Genomic DNA, 24,065 nt, shown 5'->3' on the forward strand with positions numbered 1-24,065 from the left:
GGATTAGACGGGGTGATACAGCAGGACAGATGTACTCCTCTGGCCTCTGGGTGTATACATGCACACCACACACATACATACACATAGAAAGCCACACAGATGGTCCAATAAATTATTATTTATTTACCAATAAACACTGACTTCAACACTGAAATATGAAATGGAAGCTTTGAAGGATGTGGATGGCAAAGGTCACAAAATGAGCCTCCCCTCTCCTCCCCCCCACTTAAACAGATGCTTTTAAAGAGCCAATAGAACCCAGGTCCACCCCCCCCCCCCCCCCACCCCCCGTCCTGTCCCACCATCAGCTTTGTTTTTGTGTGGGTTGGCCTCCAACTTTCAATCTTCCTGCCTCAGCCTCCCAAATAATGGGTTTACAGGCGTGCGGCATCACTCCCAGCTAGGTGTATTTGTCCATTTTCAATACCAGGTATCCCCCTCCCCACTTCCAAGTTCCTTCAACTCGTTCCCCAACATCCCACCCCCTGCCTTTTGCATCAGTGAGCCCCAAACCTTAAAAGAGCTGAACCATACTCCCTTCCTAAATAAATATCCCCAGTTCCCAAATGAAAAAATAAATATTATGAACACCCATCTACCCCTCCCCCCAGCCCATCAATGGGAAACTCCTGGATCTGGGGCCCCAGCCATTCACCCACCAAGTCCCTTTCTACCCTCTCTATAGCCAGCCCCCTCCACTATTCCTCATGCTCGGCTGAGGAAGGTGGAGAGGAGAGGGCCATTAACCCTTCCGATGCTAGGGCACCCCTCCCTGGTTATCGAAGTCCAAGCAGGGTCAGAGCCAAGGGGAAGAGGATGATGGTGACTGGAATATGGAGACCAACAGATGATCCCAGATTCCTGCTTCGGCCCTGGTTATATCTGGCACTGCCGCTTCCTCCTTTGACCCCAAGACCGTCCCTTCGAGGAGGGCGAGGTGGCCTTGGAGGCCTGGCTGGGGGGACCACAGGCGCCGCCCCAGCTTTCCAGTCATCTGCATACTGCTGTCCCCCTCCGGAGCCACTGGCATCTTCATCTGTGCAGACGCAGAGGAACAGAGGTAGATGGCAGAAAGACAGAGCGAGAGGTGGGAACGATGCAAATGGAAGGGAAATTGAGATAAAACACAAAGTACATGTTTTTATATATGGGCATGCATGAAAATGTCAAAAACGAAACCCATTATTTTGCATAATTAATATAAAAAAAAAGAGATAAAGAGAGGCCAAAGGAGGATACACATGTAAGAGTGATGGACAGGAATGCCAGGGCAGGGAACGCACAATCAGAAATCAGACACCGGACATGGGAGATGGCAGAAGGTAATGAGAGAGGAAAAGCCAGAGACAGAAAAAAGACAGAAATTGGTAGATAGGGAGAGAAGACAGACAAGAAGCCAAAGAACACAAAAGCAGAGAAACGGGGGTGGGGGGTGGAGTGGGGTTGGGGGTGGGGGAGGAGGGAGTAGGGAGAGTGACCAAGACAAAGAATAAAATGTGCGTGTTTGTTTCTTTTCGGCTAATCGGGAGGTGGGGGCGGGGGGAGGGCAGTGGCCCCACAGCTAGCTTCCCTGTCCCCGGTTCTGCTCTTTACACTAAAGTTTCCTCAGCGTTCTCTGCAGGAATGTTAGTGCCTTCCACCGCAATCAGGGATGGAGACATTTCCGTCAGGCTTAAGTGAACAGGAATGAATGAGGCTACTTAAGGGGGGCGGGGCTCGTGGGGCAGTGAGTGGGACTCAAAGGGAGGTGGGCGGGGGGACAGGCGCAGCGCGGGGTGGTGTCAGGGGCAACGGGAAGTTACCAGCAGGTACTCGAGGGGGCAGCGAGCCAGCGGGCAGAGAGGCCAGCGGGCTGAAGCTGGAGGGCAGAGGGCGGGACTAGAGGAGCAATGGGCAGGCCCCTAGGGGGAGACTCGCTGGGGACGGCCAGCCGGCCGGGGGCAAGGGGCGCTGTGCGGGACCGGTTTCCGGGCCTCACCAGCATCGTGCATGTCAAGGTCCTGACCCAGCGCTGCCGCCTTCATCCGAGCCGTCGCTGCTCGGAGATGCAGCCTCCGCCGCCGCGTCGGGACGTCGGGACCCGAGGTTTCCAACTCCGGGTTGCGGATCTGCTCGTTCAAGGAGCCCACGACCACAGGCGACAGATACCTGAGGACACAACACGGCGAAAGGCTCCCGCGCCCTGCCCTCCTCCTTCGGCAGGCACCGCAGCAGCCCGGCTCCCGCCGCTCCCGCCGGGGCCTCACCGGCCTCTCCCAACTCCAGTCCAGCAGGGTGCCGCCTCCTGCGAGAGGTCCGCCGCCATGCGCGAGTCCCCGCACACCGTCACGGGCAAGCCGGCCCAGAAGCCCCGCACTCGGCCAAGTCTCTCGCGGAGCTCCCCTACCTGCGCGACAGGGAGACAAAGCTGCCGCGCACCCTGGAGCCGAGCGCCGGCCACGCCACGCCCGCCCGCCCCCCGCGGCTCCTCTACACACCAGGCGGTGCAGATTCGTGCCCGCCGCCGTCGTGGGTCGTTCTTCCTCGGCCGCCGCCCTCCACGCCCCCCGGCTTGCCTCTTCTCGGGGCGCTGGTGCTCGACGGTTACGGGATTGCACCGGGTGCGGGGTCCCGCATTCCTGAAACACCTGCGCACAGGGAAAGACCGCCACGCAGTCACTCGGAAGCAAACCACCCCGGGTCCCCAGCTAGTCTCCCCCCCCCAGATGCTCTATTGTTTCTGACACCCACACTGCAGGCCACACCTCACCTCCACCCTTCCCTCTCTCTACCTTGGCTGACACCTTCACACTGTTTTCCTGCAGGTGCATCAAACCTTCTGAGATCTTCACCCCAATGGACTCGGCAGCCAGCTCAAAGGAAAAGGGTCCCTGGAGTTTCTCCGCCAACTGCAGGAGACCATCTTGAGGGAAGAGGGGGAAGAGAAAGTATGTGCGCTGACCTAGGATATTCCCACCAATCTCACTAGGGCCTTAAAAGGAACGAGCAATTTGCTCGCGTGGAGGTGGTGTGTGTGATCACAGAAAAGCCCACCTCCCAATTATTCTTCCCTCCAGTATGGTTTTAGGCAACCTGCTCACACAACGGCCCCCAACCTGACTCAGGGCCCTCCTCCCCTCCGGCTTTCTTGAGCCCCCTCACCCAGATATCCGCTCCATTCCGGCTCCAGTCCCCTGCTGCTGAGGCAGCCATGGGCCACATTGAGGCAGAAGCCCCGGCAGGGCATAAGCGAGGGGACTCCCCGACAAAGTGGGCAGCCGATCAGACGCATCAGGGCCTGCCTGCAGCCTTCCAACACGGGCACCTGGGGAGGGGCAGAGAATGGGTCTGGGCATCCATGAATACCTAGGCTGCTCTCAGCAAGTCTGGTGCTGGGCAGAGAGAGGTCAGAGATGCTGACCCACCTCCCCGGGTTATCTGTTGGAAGCTGGATGTGAGCAACTGTGGCTGGTGACCCCATGTGGCACCTGCCATGACAGCCTGTGCTACCGGGTGGGGGCTGGGCGGCGAGGGGGAGCACCCAGAGGCAAGCTTGCTGAATGTACTTCATGAGAAGTGTTTGACTGGGTGTTATGGGGAGTAGGTGGTAAGGAAGGATTCAGGGCCAAGAGTGAGCCCCAGATGGCTGAGGAGAGAGGCAGGAGGCGAGGCTGGGGACAGGATCAGTGATGCAGAGAGGCCTTCAGCAACAGGGAGGAAAGGGGGGCACTGAGGGGCTCGCTACAGTCTTGAACTGCTATGGACATAAACAAGCCCTCCCAGACTGGCAGAAGGCATGTGAGTGACCAGAGAGGAGAATTAGAAGTCACAGGAGAGCATGTCCCAGGCCCAGTGGAGGCCTGACTCTGGCCTTCCTTCCCGATGTACCCTGGGACACCAGCGCCCAGGAGCAGATAAGGAGGGACAGACAGCTCCAGGCCTCTCCTGCCAGCTGGTGCCTGTCTTCTTCACTCCCTAGGGCTCTGTCCATACTCAGGTCCCCTCTAACCTTCAGTGCTTCACTGACCACATTTCTTCCAGTCTCCAGACCCTGGACCAAGGCCCGGGCCGCCACCAGTGCCCGGGTTATCTGGAAGAAAGAAGGTATGGAAAAAAAAACAAACAACAAACACAAAAATCATTGTGAGTTAGTCAAGACTGGAGCTGAGACACAGTAGGAAATTGGGTTTGTGGGGTTAACTTGGGGTGGGTACACTGCCGGGTGACATAAGAGGGTGGTGGTTCAGTAGCTCCAAAGTGATTATAGTCTAGAGGGAGTGGGTGTTTGGAAAGAGCTGGTGGGATTGTGTTGAGGTTTAGAGATAGAATGGGTATCGGAACACTGAACTTAAATGTTACAAGACTTGAGGTGTGAAGTCCAGCATTACTACGTATCGGCTGTGAGACCTGCTTGGGGGGGGGGCATCTTTCTCCTTTACAAAGGAAGGATGCTCTGATTTACTGCAGACAATTACAGTGACAATTCCATGTGACGCTGTACGTGAAAACGACTCCCAACTATCGAGGGCCCAGTTCACGTTCAGGTGGACCACAGGAAGTCATGGTGTGAAGATATTGGCAGAAAAGGAGCCAGGGGTGGAAGGCCAAGTGTGTATATAAAAATAGGGCAAAGAAGAAGGATGGGCATGGAGTTAAAAGGAGACCAAGGAACACTGGTCAGCCACAGGTGAGCAAGGCTTGAGATGGGGGGGGGGGATCACCAAGTTAGAGAAAGGCTGAGCTGCATGCAGGGCATGAGGTGACACGGGCACAAAACAGGGAGACTGTCTGGAGATGGTGATTCATAAACTACAGGTCCCTAGGTCGGAGGATGCTGAAGCTCAGGCCGTGGGACCCCCCTCACCTGGAGGCGGAGGCGGCGGGGTGAGTCCCCGAAAGGCTGCAGGGAGCCATCGGCGGTGGAGGTGAGTCGAGCAAGGCAGAGCAGGAAGTCAGGAGGGAAGCTGTACTGTGGGTGCAGCAGAGGGAAGGCTCTCTCCAGGAGCTGTGCCCAGAAATCCGCCAAGGTGTCATCCAACCCCTCGCCGGACTTCTCATAGTAGTCCCGCAGGCCAGAGAAGAGACTGTTGAAGATGATGGCGTGCTGGGAATACAGGCGACCATAGGAATGCGAGAAGAGCTGGGCCAAAGAATGCTGGGATATGGACAGCATCTCCCGGAAAAACTCTAACACAGGTGGAGGGATGGGGAGAGGGAATGGAGGGAGGGAGAGTAGAGGAAGGGCGGAGAGAGGCGGGGGAAATGAGAAGAAGAGGCAAAAGGATTAGAAAACCGAGTTAAGTCGGAGAGCTGGCAGGCCAGGGATGGGTCCCTGGAGAGAATGGGCAGGGTCCTGGAGAGAATGTGGAGCTGGAATTGGAGACAGGCAGGGCTGGGCAGTTGTGGGGAGTTCTGGGGTGTTTGGTGGGGCAGCCGTAGGAGTACAGGAGGTGGGGACAGGAAGCTGGGTGGGAATCGTCAACATAAAGAGGTCTGAAGCACATCTGGGGGCCCCCAAAGGTCCTCACCATTGAACTTTCTATGCCGGGCAGCCAGGGTGTGAATCAGGAAGGAGCCACTGTCCTCCACCAGGCCACGGAAGGTGACCTCAGCATCCCTGATCAACTTCTGCTCTGTCTCACTGGAACAGCAGGTGTACTCCTGGGGACAGATCTGAAGGTGCTCACCTGGTCAGAGGAAACAGTGGACAGCAAGAAGGGACATTATGAATTTCCTTCCATCTCCCACCTATCTGGGGGGGGGGGGTTGATCATTCTACCTGCCCGGTTGCTTTTCCCTTTGTCTGCCCCTTCAGCCCTACCTGAACCCTCCTTTATTGTCTGTCCCTCACCCATGCCAAGTTCACCCCTATTTGTGAAGGGATCATCTACTTGACAGCTGCCTCGAGGGCCAAATTTAGTGACCAGAGTGTCTTCAGGTGACCCTCTCCAACAGGGCACACCCCACGCCTCCGGGGATTTATGGGACATCTATGGGATGAAGAATGGGGTTTGTAGGGGTGGGGCTACTTGGTGAGCAAGAAAGTATTATCATAAAAGGAGCTCACAGAAATTGCAAGGGAATTCCTGGCTGCTAAGAAAGACACTAACGGGTGGGCTAATCCCAGAGAGGGGAATTCCTTGGGCGGGGACTGAGTGAGCGCTATTATGTGAGCAGCGGGATTATTGTGATCCTGGTAAGGAGGTTACAGGAGGAGGAGGAGGAGAAGAAGAAAGATGCCTAGGAGATGAAACAATTATCATAATGGTCACTGAAAGTAAAAAGTCATTGTGCGATGGGGGGACCCGTCCCCGCCCCCTCCCACCCTTGACTCTTCCGGTCTTCCTCTTTCTTCTCACCTGAGATGAGGGAGGGAGGGATTAGGTTTAAGCTATATCCCCGCGCTCCCAGCACCTGCCGAGTCTCTGCACAACTCCGGACGACCTTTGCCTCGCTCCCAGGTCCCGGACCAGGGCCGGGACACAGAGGGAGCATCAAAAGCAGCAGAGGACGCAGCGCGGACATAGCTGCTCTCCTCCCTGGGACGGGGCAAAGTGGGTCCTAAGGAGAAAAGAAGACTCCACAGAGCTCTAGAATTCCCTTCCCGGCCGCGGGACGTCTCGAAGAGAAGAGAAAGAGCGTGCCCCCCCAAAACTGAACAACCCCAGCACGAGAGCCGGACCAGGCGGCATCTGCGGAGACAATGGGAGCCAGGGAGCGGGACAGGGGGCGGGGCCCGAAGCGGGGGCTCGCCAATGATAAGAGGGAACCGGCCTCGGGGGCGGGGCCCGGGGCAGAACTGAAGCCAATGTGGAAGGGGAACTCGGCAGGGGGCGGAGCGCGGCCGCACCGCGGAGGTTGGGGAGGCAGGGGGAGGTGGCTTGGGGAAGGGGGCGTGGCTTTCTTGCTCGAGAGGCGGGGCTTGTGTGAAACTGAGCCTATTGCAATTGAGAAGCCGGACCGGAGGCCCGCAGCCGACCGCCCAGCCAATGGAGGGGGAAGGACATAAGAGGGGGAAGGGGGCGTGGCCAGGGTGGAGCGGCCCGCACGCGCTCGAGCCCACGTGACTGGGACGCATGCCTCCAGCCCGGTGGCTGCTCGAAGCCCCGAGCCTGCCGGGCGCCTGGAACGTGTCTGGCACGAGCCCGCGCGCTCTCCCAAGTCTCGCGACACTTCTCAGCCGCGCGAAGCCCGGGGGCGGCGGCGGCGGGGGTGTGTGTGTGTGTGTGTCACTCTCTCGCGCGCCTGCGCACGGCGGACCCCGTGCCTTCCCGCGTTTTTCCTCGGCTTTACCCGCCGGCCGTCGCAGGAAGGGAAGCCCGCCCGCGGCGGGGGCGTCTCTGCCAGAGGTGGGGCTGTCCACCGAGACCTTTCCTCAACCGTGTTCACCCAGAGGTCACTCTTCCCAGCGCAAACAGTGAGGGGGCCCCGTGAACCCACGAGTGGGCCGCGTGCCCGCCCGCCCGCCCCTCCGTCCTCCGTACCTCGGCGGTGGCCGCCACCGGAGCCGCCGAGAGTCCCATCTTCCGACCCGGAGAGCCGGGTAGTCTCCCAAACGGAAGGACCCCCCACCCCCACCCCAGCTCGAATTAGCTTCCTGGGGTCGGCTTAGACCGCGCTTTCGGGAAATAGAGATGGCGGACTGCCCCCGACGCCTGGCAAGGCTTCCGGCCTGATTCAAAGGACCCCCTCTACCTCCAGATCATTCGTAGCCGCCCGATTCCTGTGCAACCGGGAGACGGTTTCCGGAAGTGGACCTCTGAGGTGCCCTGCTGGGTTTGGTTTTGGAGGCCAAGCCTCATTCTCTTACACCAGCCAGTGTGCCCTCACCCCCCACCCCCACCCCCCCCACCCCAGCCCCCAACCCCCAACCCCCAACCCCGCAAAAGGGATTCATGCCTGAAGCTGCTCTGGTGTGTAAATCCTCTAGCCTGTTATTGATTGATTGATTGATTTGGTTTGATTTGATTGCCTATACTGGAGATTGGACCCAGAGCCTTGACCGCGTTGGACAAGCCTTCTACCACTCACCTGTAATCCCCAGGCCTCTTTTTTCCTGTGTATGTTGAGATAAGGTCTCGCTGAATTGCCCAGGCTGGTCTGGAGTTGATTCCATAACCCAGGCTGGCTTGGAATTTGGTGACCTTCCTGCCTCAGCCTGCCGGGTAGCTGGGATTAGCGGCCCTGTTTGCCAAACCCTGAGGAAGCCGTGACCTTAATACCTCGCCGTGGTTAGGTTGCCTCTTTGTATTGTTTCTGGGGCCCCCTCCCCCCCCCCCCCCCCCCAGGGCTAGGACCATATCCTAGGAGAGAAAGGTGATGGTCGTGGCAGGGATCGAGTGGCTGTGGTAGAAACACACTTTCCTCTTTCCTCCTACAGCTGGATGAACATGCCTACTCTGTGGTCACCCTCCTCTCAGCTCCATGGCTCCTCCTCAGACAGTGTGCCCTCCCCACGTCAAAAGTCTGTGGGAAGTGCACAGATGGCCTTGTCTCCTTGTTCCTCCACCAGCCTATCGTGTGATGACAGGAACTCACAGGATACTTCAGAGTGGTGAGTGCAGTCGGCGAGGGAGAGGTTGTTGCCTTTGGGGCCCCTCCTGTATCCCCAGCAGCTTTCCCCTCTGTTGCTTTCTATAGTCTGTGTGGGGCTGTGTGAAAACAGCACAGATACTGAAAGCTGAATGTGGTGTGACTTGGGCTGTGGAGGCAGGAGGATCAAGAGGTTAAGGACAGCTGTATAGTGAGTTCAAGCCAGCCTGGACTGCATGAGACTTTGCTTTAAACAATATATAGCCGGCTGGTGGTGGCGCATGCCTTTAATCCCAGCACTCGGGAGGCAGAGCCAGGCAGATCTCTGTGAGTTCGAGGCCAGCCTGGGCTACCAAGTGAGTTCCAGGAAAAGGCACAAAGCTACACAGAGAAACCCTGTCTCGAAAAACAACAACAACCAAACAAAACAAACTAACCAACCAGCCAAACAAACAAACAAAACCGGAAGGCAGAGAAGGGGAAAGGAGAAGAGAGGGAGGAAATGCTGTACTGGTTCAGACTGGAGGCTCCTCCCAGCTCTGCTGCCTGGTCCTTGGCTGTCTTACATCTTATAAACATCAAGACTAGCACATCTTAATTTTAAGTTCAAAGGGCCAGCCTGGGCTACATAGCAAGACCCTGGAAAAAAAGAATAGAGCACATATCTAGTTTTGAATTCATCTTGCTACCTAAACCAATCTTGAACATGTAACAGTGCTTAGCACATGATAGTTGCTAGTGGAATGAGGAACTGAGACACTGTATAAATCAAAGAGTGCTTTATTTGTTGCTTGAAAATTTGTAGGTGTTTTTTAGTTAATGTCCTATAGTTCTGTTTGAGATTTTTAAAACAGATCCAAGATCCTTATAACTTTATGTGTTCATTCTGTGAAGATTATAATAACATACCTATTATAATTTTGTAATCTTTCCAGGAAAAAAATAATCACACATTCCGTTATCTTTATCCCATTTGTTTTAATTGGCCTTCTCTGAATCATTTCTGTTTCTGCCAGTGTTATTATCAAGAACTAGATTATATCAGCGCTATAAACTTGAATCACTGAGGTTATGTTTCAAGGATGAACTAGGTACACACTCATCTACTTATGTATGAGAGATGTTATTCCTCAGCCATGTTGATTTTTTTACACACAGTAGTAATCTGAATATGCCTGTGAATACAAATTGTCTCATTCACCCGTTTCAGTTCCTCATTCTTAAAAAAAAGACAAGTACAGTTTATTTATGTGTATATGTACATATTTGCATGCCACAAACATGTACATGGAGGTCAGAGGGCAGCTCTCAGAAATCAGTTTTCTCCTTCCACCATGGGGTTCCAGGAGCTGAGCTCTGGTCATCAGGCTTTGGTGGTAAGTGCTCTTACTTGCTGAGCCATCTCACCTGCTTTTAGTTACTCATTTTTCCATCTCCACTGCTTTGAAGTGATTTTTCTTGCCCCTTATTTCTTAAAATTTGAACGTTTTTCTCATGATGTGCCACAGAGATAAATAGAAGTTATAGATAACTTTTTGTTGTTGTTTTGAGATAGAGTTTCTCTGTGTAGCTTTGCGCCTGTCCTGGATCTCACTCTGTAGCCCAGGCTGGCCTCGAACTCACAGAGATGCGCCTGCCTCTGCCTCCCGAGTGCTGGGATTAAAGGCGTGCGCCACCACCGCCCGGCTATAGTTAACTCTTTATGTGGAAGAAATGGGGTGATACAAGGGAAATCACACTCTCTTAATAGGGATAGTCTCTCTGTGTCAACTAATGAAGACAGTGACTTTGAAGACAGCTCAAGACGCAAGGTGAAGAAGAGAGTGGAGAAACGACCACCCCGAGCTGCCCCAGTGAGTCTGTTTTAATTAATTTAGAACCTAGTCGGGGAATCAGCAAAGAAAGATCTGGAAGGGACTCAGGTGATAGGATGGAAGAAAAGAGAACATTAGGATGGAGAGGTGCTGGAATTCTTGACAAGGAAAAAAGGTTAGTGATAACAAACTTCACAACAATAAAAAAAAAAAATCAGTTACTTATTGGTGAAATTATTAAGGCCACTCCACGTAGTTAAAAGGGAGGTTTATTTTGTGGGGTAACTTACAAATGAAGGGGTAGGTTACAGGGTCTGGGAAAGGTATAGCGCAGTCCAGCGGTGTTCTCTGGAGAACTGTGCTCGGTCTACCTCCAGCGTCCAGCGTCCCCGAACCAAGAGAGCGACCTGCTCTTGATCCTTGGTCTTCCGCTCCCTCCTCTGCCCCGCCTTGTGGGCGTGATCATTACTGAAGCCTCAGTGGGGGTTGGAACTTCCAGGCCAATGCTGGGATGGCTACCCACTACAGTTACTTAAGTTCTGAAACAGTAATGGAAGCATAGCTGAGGAATTGGCAGCTTAAGGCTACTTAAGCTGATAATGATAAGATCAAATGTCAGCATCATTCTTACAGCTTTTGTATGCCTAATATTTCTACACTTAACAGGTGGTAAAACATCGGAAGAAGCGGTCCCGAGTAGTACCTAGTGGGAATGGCAAGAATGAATCAGTGCCGCCAACCAATGATCTCTTTGATGCTGTGAAAGCTGCTAAATGTGACATGCAGGTAAAGAAGTGTCTCCCCTCTGCTCCTCTTCCTCTTAACATCAATAAGAAATGTTCCTTATTTTGCCAATATGTACTCCACAGAAATTTAACCAATTTGTATTTATTATCATTATTGATATATTTAATATTATTTGTGCTCCAATTTTATATTATCTTTTATGTCTTCTCTCCTTTTACATGCTTCATTTTGGATGTCTTCTAAAGGACCTTAATATATTTAAGTATAGCTGTCTCCTCCAATATACATACTGTCATGTTGTTTGTCTGTTTCCCTTCCTCAACAAATCAGATCTTATTTTATATGGTGTTTGTTTATATATGCCTATATTTTTCAAGTTTTTGTTATTCCTTCTTGAATCTCAAATATTCCATAACGAATCATTCTCTTTTATCTCCAGATTATCCTTTCGGAAGGTTTTATTAATAAAACATTATATATTTTGCTTTTATAAAAATGTACTTGTTGGTAAAAAAAATGTACTTGTTCATTAAAAACTTTTTACTAGATAGAGAATCTTGTAAATTATTTTTTGAGACAGAGTATGACTATGTAGGCCTAGCTAGACTGGGATTATATATTTTAGGCTGGCTTGGAACTTGCAGAGCTATACCTGCCTCTGCCTCACGAGTGCTGGGATTAAATGTGTATTCCACCCCACCCTAGAAACACCTTTTAAGGGTCCCATTCTAGCCCAGGCTGGCTTGTAATTGACTCTATAGCTCATACTGGTGTCAGACACAGAGAAATCCTCCTGCCTTAGCCTCCCAAGTGATGAGGTTACAGGCATGAGCCACTACCCTGGCTAGATGAGAATAGCATCCCGAGATGATATATTTTTCCTTAGCATATTAAAAATACTATTCCTGGGGCTGGAGAGATGGCTCAGAGGTTAAGAGCACTGACTGCTCTTCCAGAAGTTCTGAGTTCAATTCCCAGCAACCACATGGTGGCTCACAACCATCTGTAATGAGATCTGGTGCCCTCTTCTGGCCTGCAGGCAGAACACTGTATACATAATAAATAAATAGATAGATAGATAGATAGATAGATAGAACACTGTATACATAATAAATAGATAGATAAATAAATAAATAAATAAATCTTTAAAAAAATAAAAAATAAAATAAAAATGCTATTCCCATTGCTTTTTGCCTTTCCTGTTGCTACTGAAAAATCAGATATCATTATTTTAACACTGATCAATACAGTATTTTAGGGCTGGTGGGATGGCTTAGTGGGTAAAGCACTTGCCACTTAAGCCTGGTAACTGAGTTCAGTTCCCAGAGCCATGTAAATGTGGAAGAGAACCAGCTCTTGAAAGCTGTCATCTGACCTACACATCTGTGATGCTCTCACACTCATACACATATCATATACACTCACAGAATGGTAAATAAAAACTTTAAATACAGAATTTATAATGGTGCTACATATCAGTGTTTCTAGTACAGTATCCATTAGCCATGTGTGGTTATTGAGCTTTTGAAATATAGTTTATTCAACTAAGGAATTTGGTTTTTAAATTTTATTTAATAATCCTTTATGATTCAAAGCCAGTGTATTTGCATAGTCCTTTTTTGTAAATGTTTTAGTTTGTAAAATGTTAAATGTATGGTCTTTGTAAATGATTCTTTTCTACTGTTTTGAAGATTTTCTTGGTTTTGTGTTCTGATGTCTTACAGGTTGTTTAAAGGTTAAGTTTCTTTTTTGTTATGCTAGAGATCCACTAGCTTCCTCGACCTTAGAATTGATGTCGTTCAATAAGTAGGGAAAATTCTTTTCAGATACTACCCTTTCCTCTTCTTTTAATTATATTATGGAATTCAGTTAGATCTTAGAACTTTTCAGCCTCTTCTCTGATCCCTTTAATACTTCTTGGACTTCTAGCTGTCAGCCTCTCTGAGTTGCATTTTGGACACTTTCATTGATTCAGCTCACCATTTGCTCTTCTGTGTAACTCATCCAGTGAAGTTACCTGTAATCCATCCAGAGAAGTTTGTGTTTTTGTTAGATTAAAACATTTTTTTTTTTAATTTTATATGTGTGCACCATGAGTGTGTAATGCCCTGGAAATCCAGAAGAAGGCACCAGATCCTCTGGAACTGGAGTTAACAGGTATTTGTGAGCCACTGTGTGGTGCTGGGAACCAAACCCAGGCCCGCTGCAAGAGCAATAAGTGCTCTTAACTGCCGAGCCATCTCTCCAGCCATATGCAGTAAACTTTTACATTTTATTGTATTCCTCACAAATTTCTGCAAAGTTAACTCATTTTCAAATTTGTATTTTTTCTATTTTTATATGTATATTTCTTTAATCATATTGAAACAACCATTTTATAATTGGTGAAACCTTCAGTCTCATAAGTGGATGCTTATAATTCTATTGTCTGTTTTATAATTATCTCTTTAAATGCCTTCTTTCCTCATATGTTTTACTGGATTTTTACTATGGTCCAGTCACTTCTCTTCAAAGCTCTCTGTGTAAGGATCAAAGGTGTGCTGATAAGAGAGGAGCCAGCATTTGTTTCTGGCATGGGACACTTCTGAATACTTTTGCTGTTGTGTTGAGGCAGAGTATCACGTAGGCCAGACTTGACTTCAAACCATGAAGCTGAGGATGACCTTGAATTCCTGATCCTTCTGCCTCCACCTCCCAAATACTGCAATTAGAAATGTTCACATACCCAGCTGAGAATCACTTTTAATTAAGTTCTCTACCTGAGATTATTCTGGTCATATAGGTAGTAAGAATCTGGATGATAAGTCTGGTCCTAAGGGCTAAGTATGGTTATTTTTTTTTAGAGAGAGATTTCACTTTTCCTCTCTAACTATGCTATAGAATATATTCTCTTGCTGTCCCCAATGGCCCAGTAGATTCATTTCCCATTTGAAAAGGATTCTTCGTTTTCAGAGAATACAGCTCTGTAGGATTCAGCCTTGCATGGGAACCTTTACTTGGACTGCTCTTCTTGGAAGGAGTATCTTAGGCTCTATTTCCTATGCTGTGCATTCCATATAGCTATTGTGTTTAGTGAAACCCTTCCACCAAAAGCCAGCTTCCTACTTCCAAAATTGCTGCTTTCTCATTTTTGACCTATGTGGGATTCTACCCTCCATCTAGTTCAGCAATATATTTAAAACAGTTTTGTAATTTTAATAAGAAATTTGCATATTTCATTGGTAAGAACAAATAGGACAATCTGTTCTGTCATATTGTTGGAATTGAAATCATCCACACTTTTCTCCTAGTCTTTGGTGGATGAGTGGCTAGAAAACTACAAGCAAGATGAAAATGCAGGATTCTTGGAGCTCATTAATTTTTTCATCCGATCCTGTGGATGTAAAAGTGAGGAAACTTGCCTACCTCTTCCTGATCTCTACCCTTCATGTTTAAAACTTTCCTTCTGCTTATGAATACAGCTGAAATTGTCTAAGTAAAGAAGGTAAGATGAGAGCTAGCTTACTTAACTACACTTTTGACATGTGTCAGTTTTGAGTCACAACCTTTTGGTGGAAAAGAATCTTGGTTTGGCCATGATAATTATAAGCATAGATTTAAAACTGGACTATCATACCCTTGGAGGCTTTGCCATTTTATTCTTTTCTGAGATGGAGCTTTGCTATGTATCTCAGACTGGCCTTGATCCTGAAGCAGTCCTCACTCAATCTTCTCAGTACTGGGATTACAGGTATGCACATGACATCAAGTGCTTTTAGTCTTTGTATATGAGGCAATCTATTACTTGTTTCTGTTTATCAGCCATTTCACCTGTATTTTTCCTCTGAGTGCTGGAATTGCAGGTGTGCACAAAACATGAGTGCCTTTTAGTCTGTATAGATGAAATAGTCTATTATTCTTATTTCTCAGCACTATGTTTTCTGTCTGATGCTGTGGAGCCCCAAAACTCCACATGCCAAGGCTTAGTTTATTGTGCCAGGGAACATCAACTTGTTTTTATAAGATTCCATCATCTGGCTTAGTCTTGTCTTTTTTCCTGTTTGTTTGGGGGTATTTTTTTAAACCATAGTTTTTTACTACATAATTCATTTATGTTTTCCAGAAGTTATTTCATAGCAGATGTACAAATGAATAGTAACAGGCTCATGAGTAGGGTGGATTCAAGTTGTCTGATTGCTCCCTAAGCTCTTCTCAATATTTCTTCTAGTTCATCCTCAAATGTATCTGTGTCTTATTATTTTCTTTTTAATGTCTTGTCTCCTTCAATTTCCAGGCACTGTAACTGCTGAGATGTTCAAGATGATGTCCAACTCAGAGATCATCCAGCACCTAACAGAACAGTTTAATGAGGTGAAGGAAGCTAATCAGGATCATCTGGCTCCTCTTAGTCTGAATTCAAAACTTAAGGCTTATTGCCCCTTTATATCTGATTCTGGGAAATAGCTTTTATGAGGAAGAGTTCAATCTTTTTTAAAATAAAAGGGACTTACATAAATTAGCTGGCATGCCTTTAGGGATTGGGTGATATTCCAAAATGAAGTATGTAGAGTTACATTTTCACTGTGCTGTTGGGTTTTGACATTCAAATCCCTGGACTTTCATGGACTTAGTAATTTTCCTATTCTTTCCATAAACCCTTTTGTAGGACTCAGGGGACTATCCCCTAATGGCTCCAGGCTCGTCCTGGAAGAAGTTCCAGGGAAGCTTCTGTGAGTTTGTGAAGACATTGGTCTATCAGTGCCAGTACAGCCTCCTCTATGATGGCTTTCCTATGGATGACCTTATCTCCCTGCTCGTTGGCCTCTCAGATTCCCAAGTCCGCGCCTTCCGTCATACTAGTACCCTGGCTGGTGAGCATTCACACAACTCAGTGGGTTCTCCTGAGATTAATGAGGTGGAGGAAGCTTTTATTTCGTGTTCTGGGTTTTCTTCCCCACCTGCAACAGTGCTATTCAGTACCTTGTTGCTTGTATCCTAGACCTTCCCTCTGCTTCCCACTAGTGGACATAGGAAAGGGGGAGACCACAGTAATGATTCCCAGTTTTCCTATCTTCTCAGAGCATACCCCTGACAATAGACTGGAGTATAAAAGAAGGCCAAAAGATGTTTCAGGAGAGAGCCATTCCAGGACAGGAAACGTTAGGACTGAAGGGCCACCCTGCTTTTTGTTTCCTTTATCCTTTGCCCTTTTGTTTTTGCACTCATGCTCTCTTCTTCCGACTTGAACAATGGCTTCCTTGTTTCCTCTAACTCAAAGCCATGAAGCTAATGACTTCTCTGGTAAGAGTTGCACTCCAGTTGAATCTGCACAAAGACAACAATCAGCGTCAGTATGAGGCTGAACGAAACAAGGGGCCAGAGCGGAGAGCGCCGGAGCGACTGGAGAGTCTGCTGGAGAAACTGAAAGAGGTGAGAAAGGTTCCTGTCCCTTTCCCCTCTTCCAGCTTTCATCTTCTGCAGCCCAGACATTATCAGGCTCTATAACTTTTCTCAGTAAGCACAGGCCTCAAGGAGCCTTTCAGAAAAGAAAAAGAGGGACTGGCAACAGGTTTCCTGAACTCATCCTGTCAGAAGTCATTGTATTTCTCTTGGTTTGGGACAGAGACTCACAGATACTTAATTTGGAGAAATGTTCGTTTTTTTCTGTGTTTCCCTTGCATTCCATTTCCATTGGTCTACAAGCATTATCAGCACTGTTTAGATGTTACACTGGCATGCCAAGTTAAGTTTGGACTTCATGTTAAATGTACAGTGCAGGTTATTATAGGGTGCTTAAAACAACAAGTGACAAGGGAGGCCAAGGAAATGGAAAGAGCACAAACCTTCCAGTCACCCCAGACACAAACTTTATTCTGGTAGTTGTTATAGAGGGCCTTATATAGCCCCTAAAACTTGAGTTTCCTTTTCTTTAAAAAGAGTCATAATTCTTGTGGGAGGAATTGGGAGAAGGGAAAGAATATGACCAAAATATATTGTACAAAAAATATTTAAAAAATTAAAAATAATTAAAGAGGTAATTCTACCTTCTAATCAATTTAAATAAAATAATGATCGAATTGGCTACCCAGCCACACAGTAAGTTTGTTTTGTTTTCCTTTTGATAGGCTTTTCATCACTCTGACAGATACCTGAGAGAAACAATTCAAAAAGGGAATGTTTTATCCTGGCTCATAGTTTCAGGGGTTTCAGTCAATGGTAGCACAGGTGGTTCCATGGCTTTGTGCCTGTGGTGAGGCTGACTATTAAAGCCTAGAGGATATGATGGAGCAGGACCACTTGCCTCATAGTAGAAGCAGTGAGGGGAGAGAAGGGTGCGGGGACAAGCTATTTCCTTCAAAGACATGACCCCAGTGAGCTACATCATCCAGTTAAGTCTTAACTCCTCATAAGTCCATTTAGCTATGAACTCATCTGTGGATTAATCCATTGATGAAGTTAGAACCCTTAGGATCCAGTCACCTCTTAAAAGTCTATCAGCAGCTAACACACACACACACACACACACACACACACACACACACACACACACGAATCTTTTGAAGAGGCATTTTAAAACTATAATACCTTTGGCAGACATAAGCCTTGGGAAAATCTTTTAGACTGATTAAACTTCCAGTAGCAGTGTTTGAGTCCAACACTGATATATCTGTCTTCTACTCCTTGCTAGTATCTGACTCTCCTCCACCCTGAGGTTGGTAGGACATACCATGTCTAACTGTATCTATTGATGATTTTCCCAATCCTTATAAAAAACAATTGATGCTGCTATGCCAAAAGAGATGGAAATAATTATTACAGTGTGCATCTGTCTTTCTTACTTCTCACTTGTTCACTTTTGCTGTGGCACTTACATCTGCCAAGTAGGCACTGTCACTGAGCTGTATCAGCCTGAGAAGCAAAACTTTGTGTTACTCCATTCTCATGTGCTGTTTTTCATTGTTAGGATGATATTAAAGGCCTACATACACTAGTAGATATGTCTAGTATTTTAAATTATGATAGATAATAATGTGTCATAGACCCACATTAGATCTGCAGGTGAGTTTTCTGTGGTTTCAGTTTCCCACAGTCAACAAAGGTTCAAAAATCTCCAAAGTAGCTGGCCATGGTAGCACATGCCTTTAATCCTAGCACTCAGGAGGCAGAGGCAGGAGGATCTCTGTGAGCTCCAAGCCAGCCAGGCTCAATAACAAAAAAGAATCCCAAAGTACAGTATGAGTATTTTGAGAGGAAGTGGGGCGGGGTGAGAGGAAGAGATAGACCAAAGTTCACATAACATTATTCCAACATTATTTTTGTTACTCTGTGTAATTTACAAACTAGTTTCTCATAGGTGAACACACACATAGAAACACATAATACATTTTGAACATCCTTAATCCAAAAATGTAAATTCTAAAATGCTCTGCAAAACTTTTTAAGCACCAATATGACACTCAGAAATTTTTTTATTTTGGAATGTATTTCATTTTTGGATTTGGAAATTGTGTTTCTAATGAGTAAAGTCTATATAAATATTCCCAAATCAAAAAACTTTAAAATCTGTAACACCACTTGTCCTGAGAATTTTATATAAAGATATATTCAACCTATGTGGATGGTTTTGTTCCTGTCTGTAGTTTAAGCATTGCTTGAAAGTTTTGGTATATATAAAAGGAGAGCTGCACTAGTGTGAGTCTGTTTTATTTTCTGGACTAAGTTGTCATTCTCCCACTTTATTCACCCTACCGTACTGTTTTCTTCTGTTCATTTGTGAATGTGTACTTTAGTCCACTTTTCTGTAATATACTTTATTTTACTTTATAGTATTTCCTTACTTCCTTGATTTCCCACTGAATGGGACAGTACCTAGATTATATAGCCTCGTTTTTTTCAAAATTTCTCTCCAAACAAGTGCATCTTGTTACCAGTAGTCTTTTCTCAGTTTCCCTTTTATAGATGTCTGTAAAATTTGGTACTGATTATCTTTTAAATAAAACTTAAGATGTTATAGAATGTGATTGCAGTGAATACCATATACACAGTGCATTCCATAAACAATATTTCATTAGTTTATCTGTTTTGATAGCTTGTAGTAAGTTATGTACATAGTAGTTCTTCAGCCCTAAAGGTTTAAGTATTCCCTCTTAAAAGTAACATATTTTTGTTACTCAATACCATCTTTTTCCCATCCCCAAAGTCCTTTCTAATAAATCCAGACTTAAAATTCCCCATCCAGGACTTAAGTAAGGATATTTGATGGTGGTGTTTCTGGAGCCTCTTTTAATATTCTCTTCCTTGGGATAGGGTCTTGTTTATGTAGGCTAGGCTGGCCTCAAACTCCTGGCTCCCTGTGCTAGGATTAGAGTTATGCGCTACCATCTGACTTCCTCTTTTAATCTTACACAGAGTGTCTGCTTCCTCAGATTTCCCTCAATATATTTGTGTATTGAAGAAATGGGATTAGTTGATTCAAAGATATTTTCTCTATAATTCTACTTCCCTAGTATGTAGTTCATTTAGTCCAGAGTTGCTCAGCCATGACATTACTGACACTGGGAAACTGTCCTGGATGTATATGTTATTAGCACTGTTCCCTTGCCTCTGTCTACTAGATTTCAGTAATGCTTTGATATCCAGCCCAGTGTGCAACCAAAACTTAAAAAATATTGATTAAAAATAGTCTTATTTTTTTGAGAATTTTATACGGTGCATTTTGATCATATTCACCATTCCCCAACTTCTCCATCCCACTACTCTAGACATTCAGCTTTGTCCTCTTTTTTTCTTTTTCATCGATTAAGTCCAGTTGGTGCTACCAATATAATCTTGGGTGTGCAGCCTTCCATCGGAGCATAATTTGCTTACCAGGGGCAACACTCTGAAAGGAAACTGACTCTCCCTTTACCACTAGCTAGCAGTTTCTAGTAGCTTCTAGGCTAGGGTTGGGTCTTCATATAAATCTCTTTTTTCCATGCTGGGATTTGGCCTCCCTTGAGCTTGTAAGGGGCTTGTGCATGCTGTCAGAATTACTGTGAATTCATATGTAGCCCTGATGTGTCCACAGGATACTGTTTCTTTGCATTCATCTACCATTTCTGGCTCTTCTGCAATGATACCTGAACCTTGGGAGGAGGGGATTCAGACACTGCCAGATATCCTCTGGGTGCTGTGTTGGGTGTTGGGTTCACGCTGGTCCTTGGAAAGAAGAAACAGAGGCACTCTAGGATGAATTTTAGCCTTTTATACCTTACCTGCAGGGGAGTCAGCCTCTGGTGAACTGACTTCCTGTAGCCTTGGAATTTTTTTATTGTTACCAGTTATACCTTTTAATAAGTCAATTTCATATACCAAAACCTCTTATCTAAGCTCCCCAAAGAGACAAATGCCAGAGCAAATTTCCAGCTGCAGGACATCTCAATTTGCTGAGTCCTTCCACAACCAAGTTTTGCCTAGGCTTTGAACCTTTAGGAAGCACTCAGATAAGATTTTCATACTTCAAACAGAAGATACCAGACACAGAAGGTAGCAGTCACAAAAGGCAGATAAAGGCCAGATTCTAACACTCAGGAATCAAACCAACTGTAGAACTTTGCAGGAACTCTTGCCACAGCCACATCTGGGAAACAGAATTGTCTAGTTGAAAATTACTGATCCAATCTCTTTTATCTCTTTTTATTGGCTATTCTTTTATCAAAATGCACTTATTAAAAATTCATTTTGAGGCTGGTCAGATCACTCAGTGGGTAAAAACACTTGTTTGCAAGCCTAAGTTCATACCTAACACCCACACGGTGGAAAGAGAACTAACTTCTGAAACTGACTTCTACATATGCTTCCCCCCTCAAATAATGAATACATTCAGTACATTTTTTAAAAATTTCATTTCCCGAATTAATAGTAGTCAAAAACAAAACTGTCAGGTATGAATAGAATAACCCCAATCAGAAGGGACATTTTTTTTCAAAGATTTGTTATTTATGTGTGTCTGTGTCTGTGAGTACAAAGGTGTCCAGGAGAGGATGTCAGGTCCTCTGGAGCTGAAGTTACAGGTAATTTTGAGCCATGTGATTTGGGTGCCGGGAACTGACCTTGGGTGCTCTGGAAAAGCAGTATGGGGGACTGGAGTGATGGCTCAATGGTTAAGAGCACTGAATGCTCTTTTGGAGGACCAGGGTTCAATTCCTAGCACCCACATGGCAGCTACTGTAACTCTAAGATCTGACACCCTCACACATCTAGACATGCAGACAAAACAGTAATGCACATAAAATAAAGATAATTTTAAAAAAAAAAAGCAGTATGTACTCTTAACCGCTGAACCATCTCTCCAGTCCTCAGGGACATTTTTTATCAAACACAAAGCAACCTGGAGTCATTAGACTACACTGCTCCTTCTGTAATTAGAAGGGAATATAGGATACCTGAGCGTTCACAATATGTCCTTCAATAAACAGGAAGTGGGTAGATGTTACATTTTTCTATATCTGTGATGTTATGTTGTTGAGGTACAAGAGGGATAGACTGACCTTGTTTCTTCATCCAGTTCCAAGAGAATCAAGAGGAGATAGAGGGGATGATGAATGCCATCTTCAGAGGTGTTTTTGTCCATCGGTACAGGTGAGTCAGTTATGGGCTCTTACTGAAGCTACTGTCCTTTGTGATAGCATGGGAAATGACAAGGTCCTTTCCAGTGCTTAGTTATTTAGTTAGTTCCAAGACTATTTCAGCTGGAGTGAAAACTGACAGATACATTGAATTTGTTAAGGTCCAGTTTATCCCACCCTGCAAAGGCTCTTGTGAGTTCTTCTGGGAAGGAAAGTCAGAGATCAAGATATTACTGAGTTGTTCCTCCTCTTGATCTTGCCCAAGTCCTGGACCTGCTTCTGTCTTTGTAGGGTTGGAGACTTGAGCACACAATGGCAGAGACCTGACAGGTGGCTTTCCTGAGGCATGTCTGGTTCAGCAAGCCTTTTTCTAGCCTAGCCTGTGGTTTCACTGTGCTAAGGGTAGGGGAGTTTCATAGTGTTTGAAGAACTGATAGAATTAAATGTTACCTGTTTTAGAATTAGAGTGTTTGTAGTAGTGTCTCACTGTTGTCCATATTTCAACTTCTGATTCTCCAGAACTTTAATCATTTCTTGAAATGGAATTGAAAAATGGTACATTTTAGTCAACACTTTGTAGCTATAGTTTTCCTGGTCCTGCCTGGCCCACAGTCAGGACAAATCTCTCTCACCCACCAGTCCCATAGCCACTCAGACCAAACCAAGTAAACACACAGAGACTTACATTGCTTACAAACTGTATGTCCATGGCAGGCTTCTAGCTAGCTGTTCTTATATCTTAAATTAACCCATTTCTATTAGTCTATAAGTTGCCACATGGCTTGTGGATTACCAGTACCTTACATCTTGCTTTCCATGGTGGTGGCTGGTGGCGTCTCTCTAACTCAGCCTTCTACTTCCCAGAATTCTCCTCTCTCCTTGCCCCTCCTATACTTCCTGCCTGGCTACTGGCCAATCAGTGTTTTATTTATTAACCAATCAGAGCAACACATTTAATATACAGAACATCCCACAGCAACACTTAAGTGAACTTTCAAAATTGGCTTTTAAAGGAGTATGGGGATGTAGTTGTACAAAGTTAAATTATCTCTTATGCTGGTTGTAGAAAGAAGCATTTAATTTCATGTGTTTAGGTTGGAATGAGGAAATGAAAGGCCTATTACTTGGTGTTTTGTCACAAACATAACTTCTTTGAGAGTGCTATGTGGTAGGCCAAAAAGTAACTTTTGAGAGAAGATAATATGTGAGTTTGTCTCTCTGTCTAGGGACATCCTTCCTGAGATTCGTGCTATCTGCATCGAAGAGATTGGGTGTTGGATGCAAAGCTATAGCTCCTCCTTTCTTAATGACAGCTACTTAAAATACATTGGCTGGACCCTGCATGATAAGGTCAGGTTAAATCAACCCCCTTCTCCCTGTTACCTGCTTCTTCTAACCTGTCCTGAACACTTCAGCTTTTCTTGGTCTGCCACTCAAGCATTCATATAGTGAGATCATTTCACAGTGACCTCTCCCCATCAAGGCATTGAACCTTGAGATTACTGGATTGCTAAGGAAGGTAGGATAAAGCAAAAACGAGAAAAGCATTCAGGAGTCAGAGTACCTTTGAAACCTTAGATGTCAGGGAGGAAGGAGGTATTCCCTATGAAACAGAAAATTTGTGATGATAACACAAGTGCCAGAGTGCCAGCCAAAGGGATTCTTTTCATCATAATTGTCTAGTACTTATAGGAGCCTTTTGTGTTTTCAGTGAGAAATCAGCTCTTTACTGTTTCTTACATCCTGAGAGTCCTTGGTGTAGAGATCACCCATGTCTAGAATGAAGAACAGTGAGGGGCACATGGAGGCTCTGTTGGGATTATTGGTCAGTCATGTTTCCCTTCTCCTGTCCCCTTCCTCAACAGCACAAGGACGTCCGCCTAAAGTGTGTGAAGGCTCTGGAAGGGCTGTACAGCAACCAGGAGCTGAGCACACGCATGGAACTCTTTACCAACCGCTTCAAGGTAAGATGAGGACAACATTCCCAGGTTTGGCTCATTGTTATGGTTTCCATTGCCCCACCTCAGGTCTTTCCACTTAGCTTCTCTAGCAGACTGATAGCTATTCTGGATATAGCTCCTGCTTCCTCTGTGTTAGGAGCTTCAGATTTCAAGCGACTGTGATGTTTTGGAAAGGGTGCAGTGAGAGATTGGATAATATTCTTTGCACAGGACCGGATGGTTTCCATGGTCATGGACAGAGAGTGTGAAGTGGCAGTAGAGGCCATCAAGTTGCTGACCCTTATCCTGAAGTGAGTTGTGGGAAGTGGGAAGGCGGCCTCACAGACTTGCCTTTGTACCCTCAAACGAGCCCCTCCAGAGTTGTGTTCCCCACCTGTCGCAATTGACCATCTTTGTGTACAGATCGGAAGACAGAAGGCATTCCTGAGTTGTAGGATGGAAGGGAA

At 46.3% G+C, this 24,065-nt stretch overlaps 2 protein-coding genes across 2 annotated transcripts in view; one reads left to right on the forward strand and one right to left on the reverse strand.

The window, feature by feature from the left end:
* Positions 1 to 303: 303 nt before the first annotated feature.
* Gpc2 (glypican 2) lies at positions 304 to 6,679 on the reverse strand. Its single transcript, XM_036172554.1, has 10 exons — positions 6,339 to 6,679; positions 5,508 to 5,666; positions 4,844 to 5,166; positions 3,989 to 4,069; positions 3,142 to 3,304; positions 2,772 to 2,902; positions 2,478 to 2,627; positions 2,247 to 2,386; positions 1,979 to 2,148; positions 304 to 1,036 (listed from the first exon to the last, which is right to left on the reverse strand). Exons 1-10 carry the CDS (start codon positions 6,502 to 6,504, stop codon positions 777 to 779), a joined length of 1,743 nt encoding a protein of 580 aa, XP_036028447.1. The 5' UTR covers positions 6,505 to 6,679; the 3' UTR covers positions 304 to 776.
* Positions 1,897 to 24,065, forward strand: part of Stag3 (stromal antigen 3) — a 35,447-nt gene continuing 13,278 nt past the window's right edge. The window contains exons 1-16 of the mRNA XM_036172553.1: positions 1,897 to 2,927; positions 3,959 to 4,083; positions 4,447 to 5,175; positions 5,532 to 5,658; positions 8,360 to 8,533; positions 10,262 to 10,364; positions 10,992 to 11,111; positions 14,363 to 14,459; positions 15,346 to 15,422; positions 15,718 to 15,781; positions 15,881 to 15,922; positions 16,330 to 16,481; positions 21,598 to 21,671; positions 22,885 to 23,008; positions 23,524 to 23,622; positions 23,830 to 23,909. Of these exons, the coding sequence (XP_036028446.1) occupies positions 8,364 to 8,533; positions 10,262 to 10,364; positions 10,992 to 11,111; positions 14,363 to 14,459; positions 15,346 to 15,422; positions 15,718 to 15,781; positions 15,881 to 15,922; positions 16,330 to 16,481; positions 21,598 to 21,671; positions 22,885 to 23,008; positions 23,524 to 23,622; positions 23,830 to 23,909 (1,202 nt within the window). The 5' untranslated portion in view covers positions 1,897 to 2,927; positions 3,959 to 4,083; positions 4,447 to 5,175; positions 5,532 to 5,658; positions 8,360 to 8,363. The remainder of the gene's footprint in view (positions 2,928 to 3,958; positions 4,084 to 4,446; positions 5,176 to 5,531; positions 5,659 to 8,359; positions 8,534 to 10,261; positions 10,365 to 10,991; positions 11,112 to 14,362; positions 14,460 to 15,345; positions 15,423 to 15,717; positions 15,782 to 15,880; positions 15,923 to 16,329; positions 16,482 to 21,597; positions 21,672 to 22,884; positions 23,009 to 23,523; positions 23,623 to 23,829; positions 23,910 to 24,065) is intronic.

Source organism: Onychomys torridus, chromosome 22 (genome assembly GCF_903995425.1).
Source record: "Onychomys torridus chromosome 22, mOncTor1.1, whole genome shotgun sequence".
Classification (NCBI taxonomy): domain Eukaryota; kingdom Metazoa; phylum Chordata; class Mammalia; order Rodentia; family Cricetidae; genus Onychomys; species Onychomys torridus.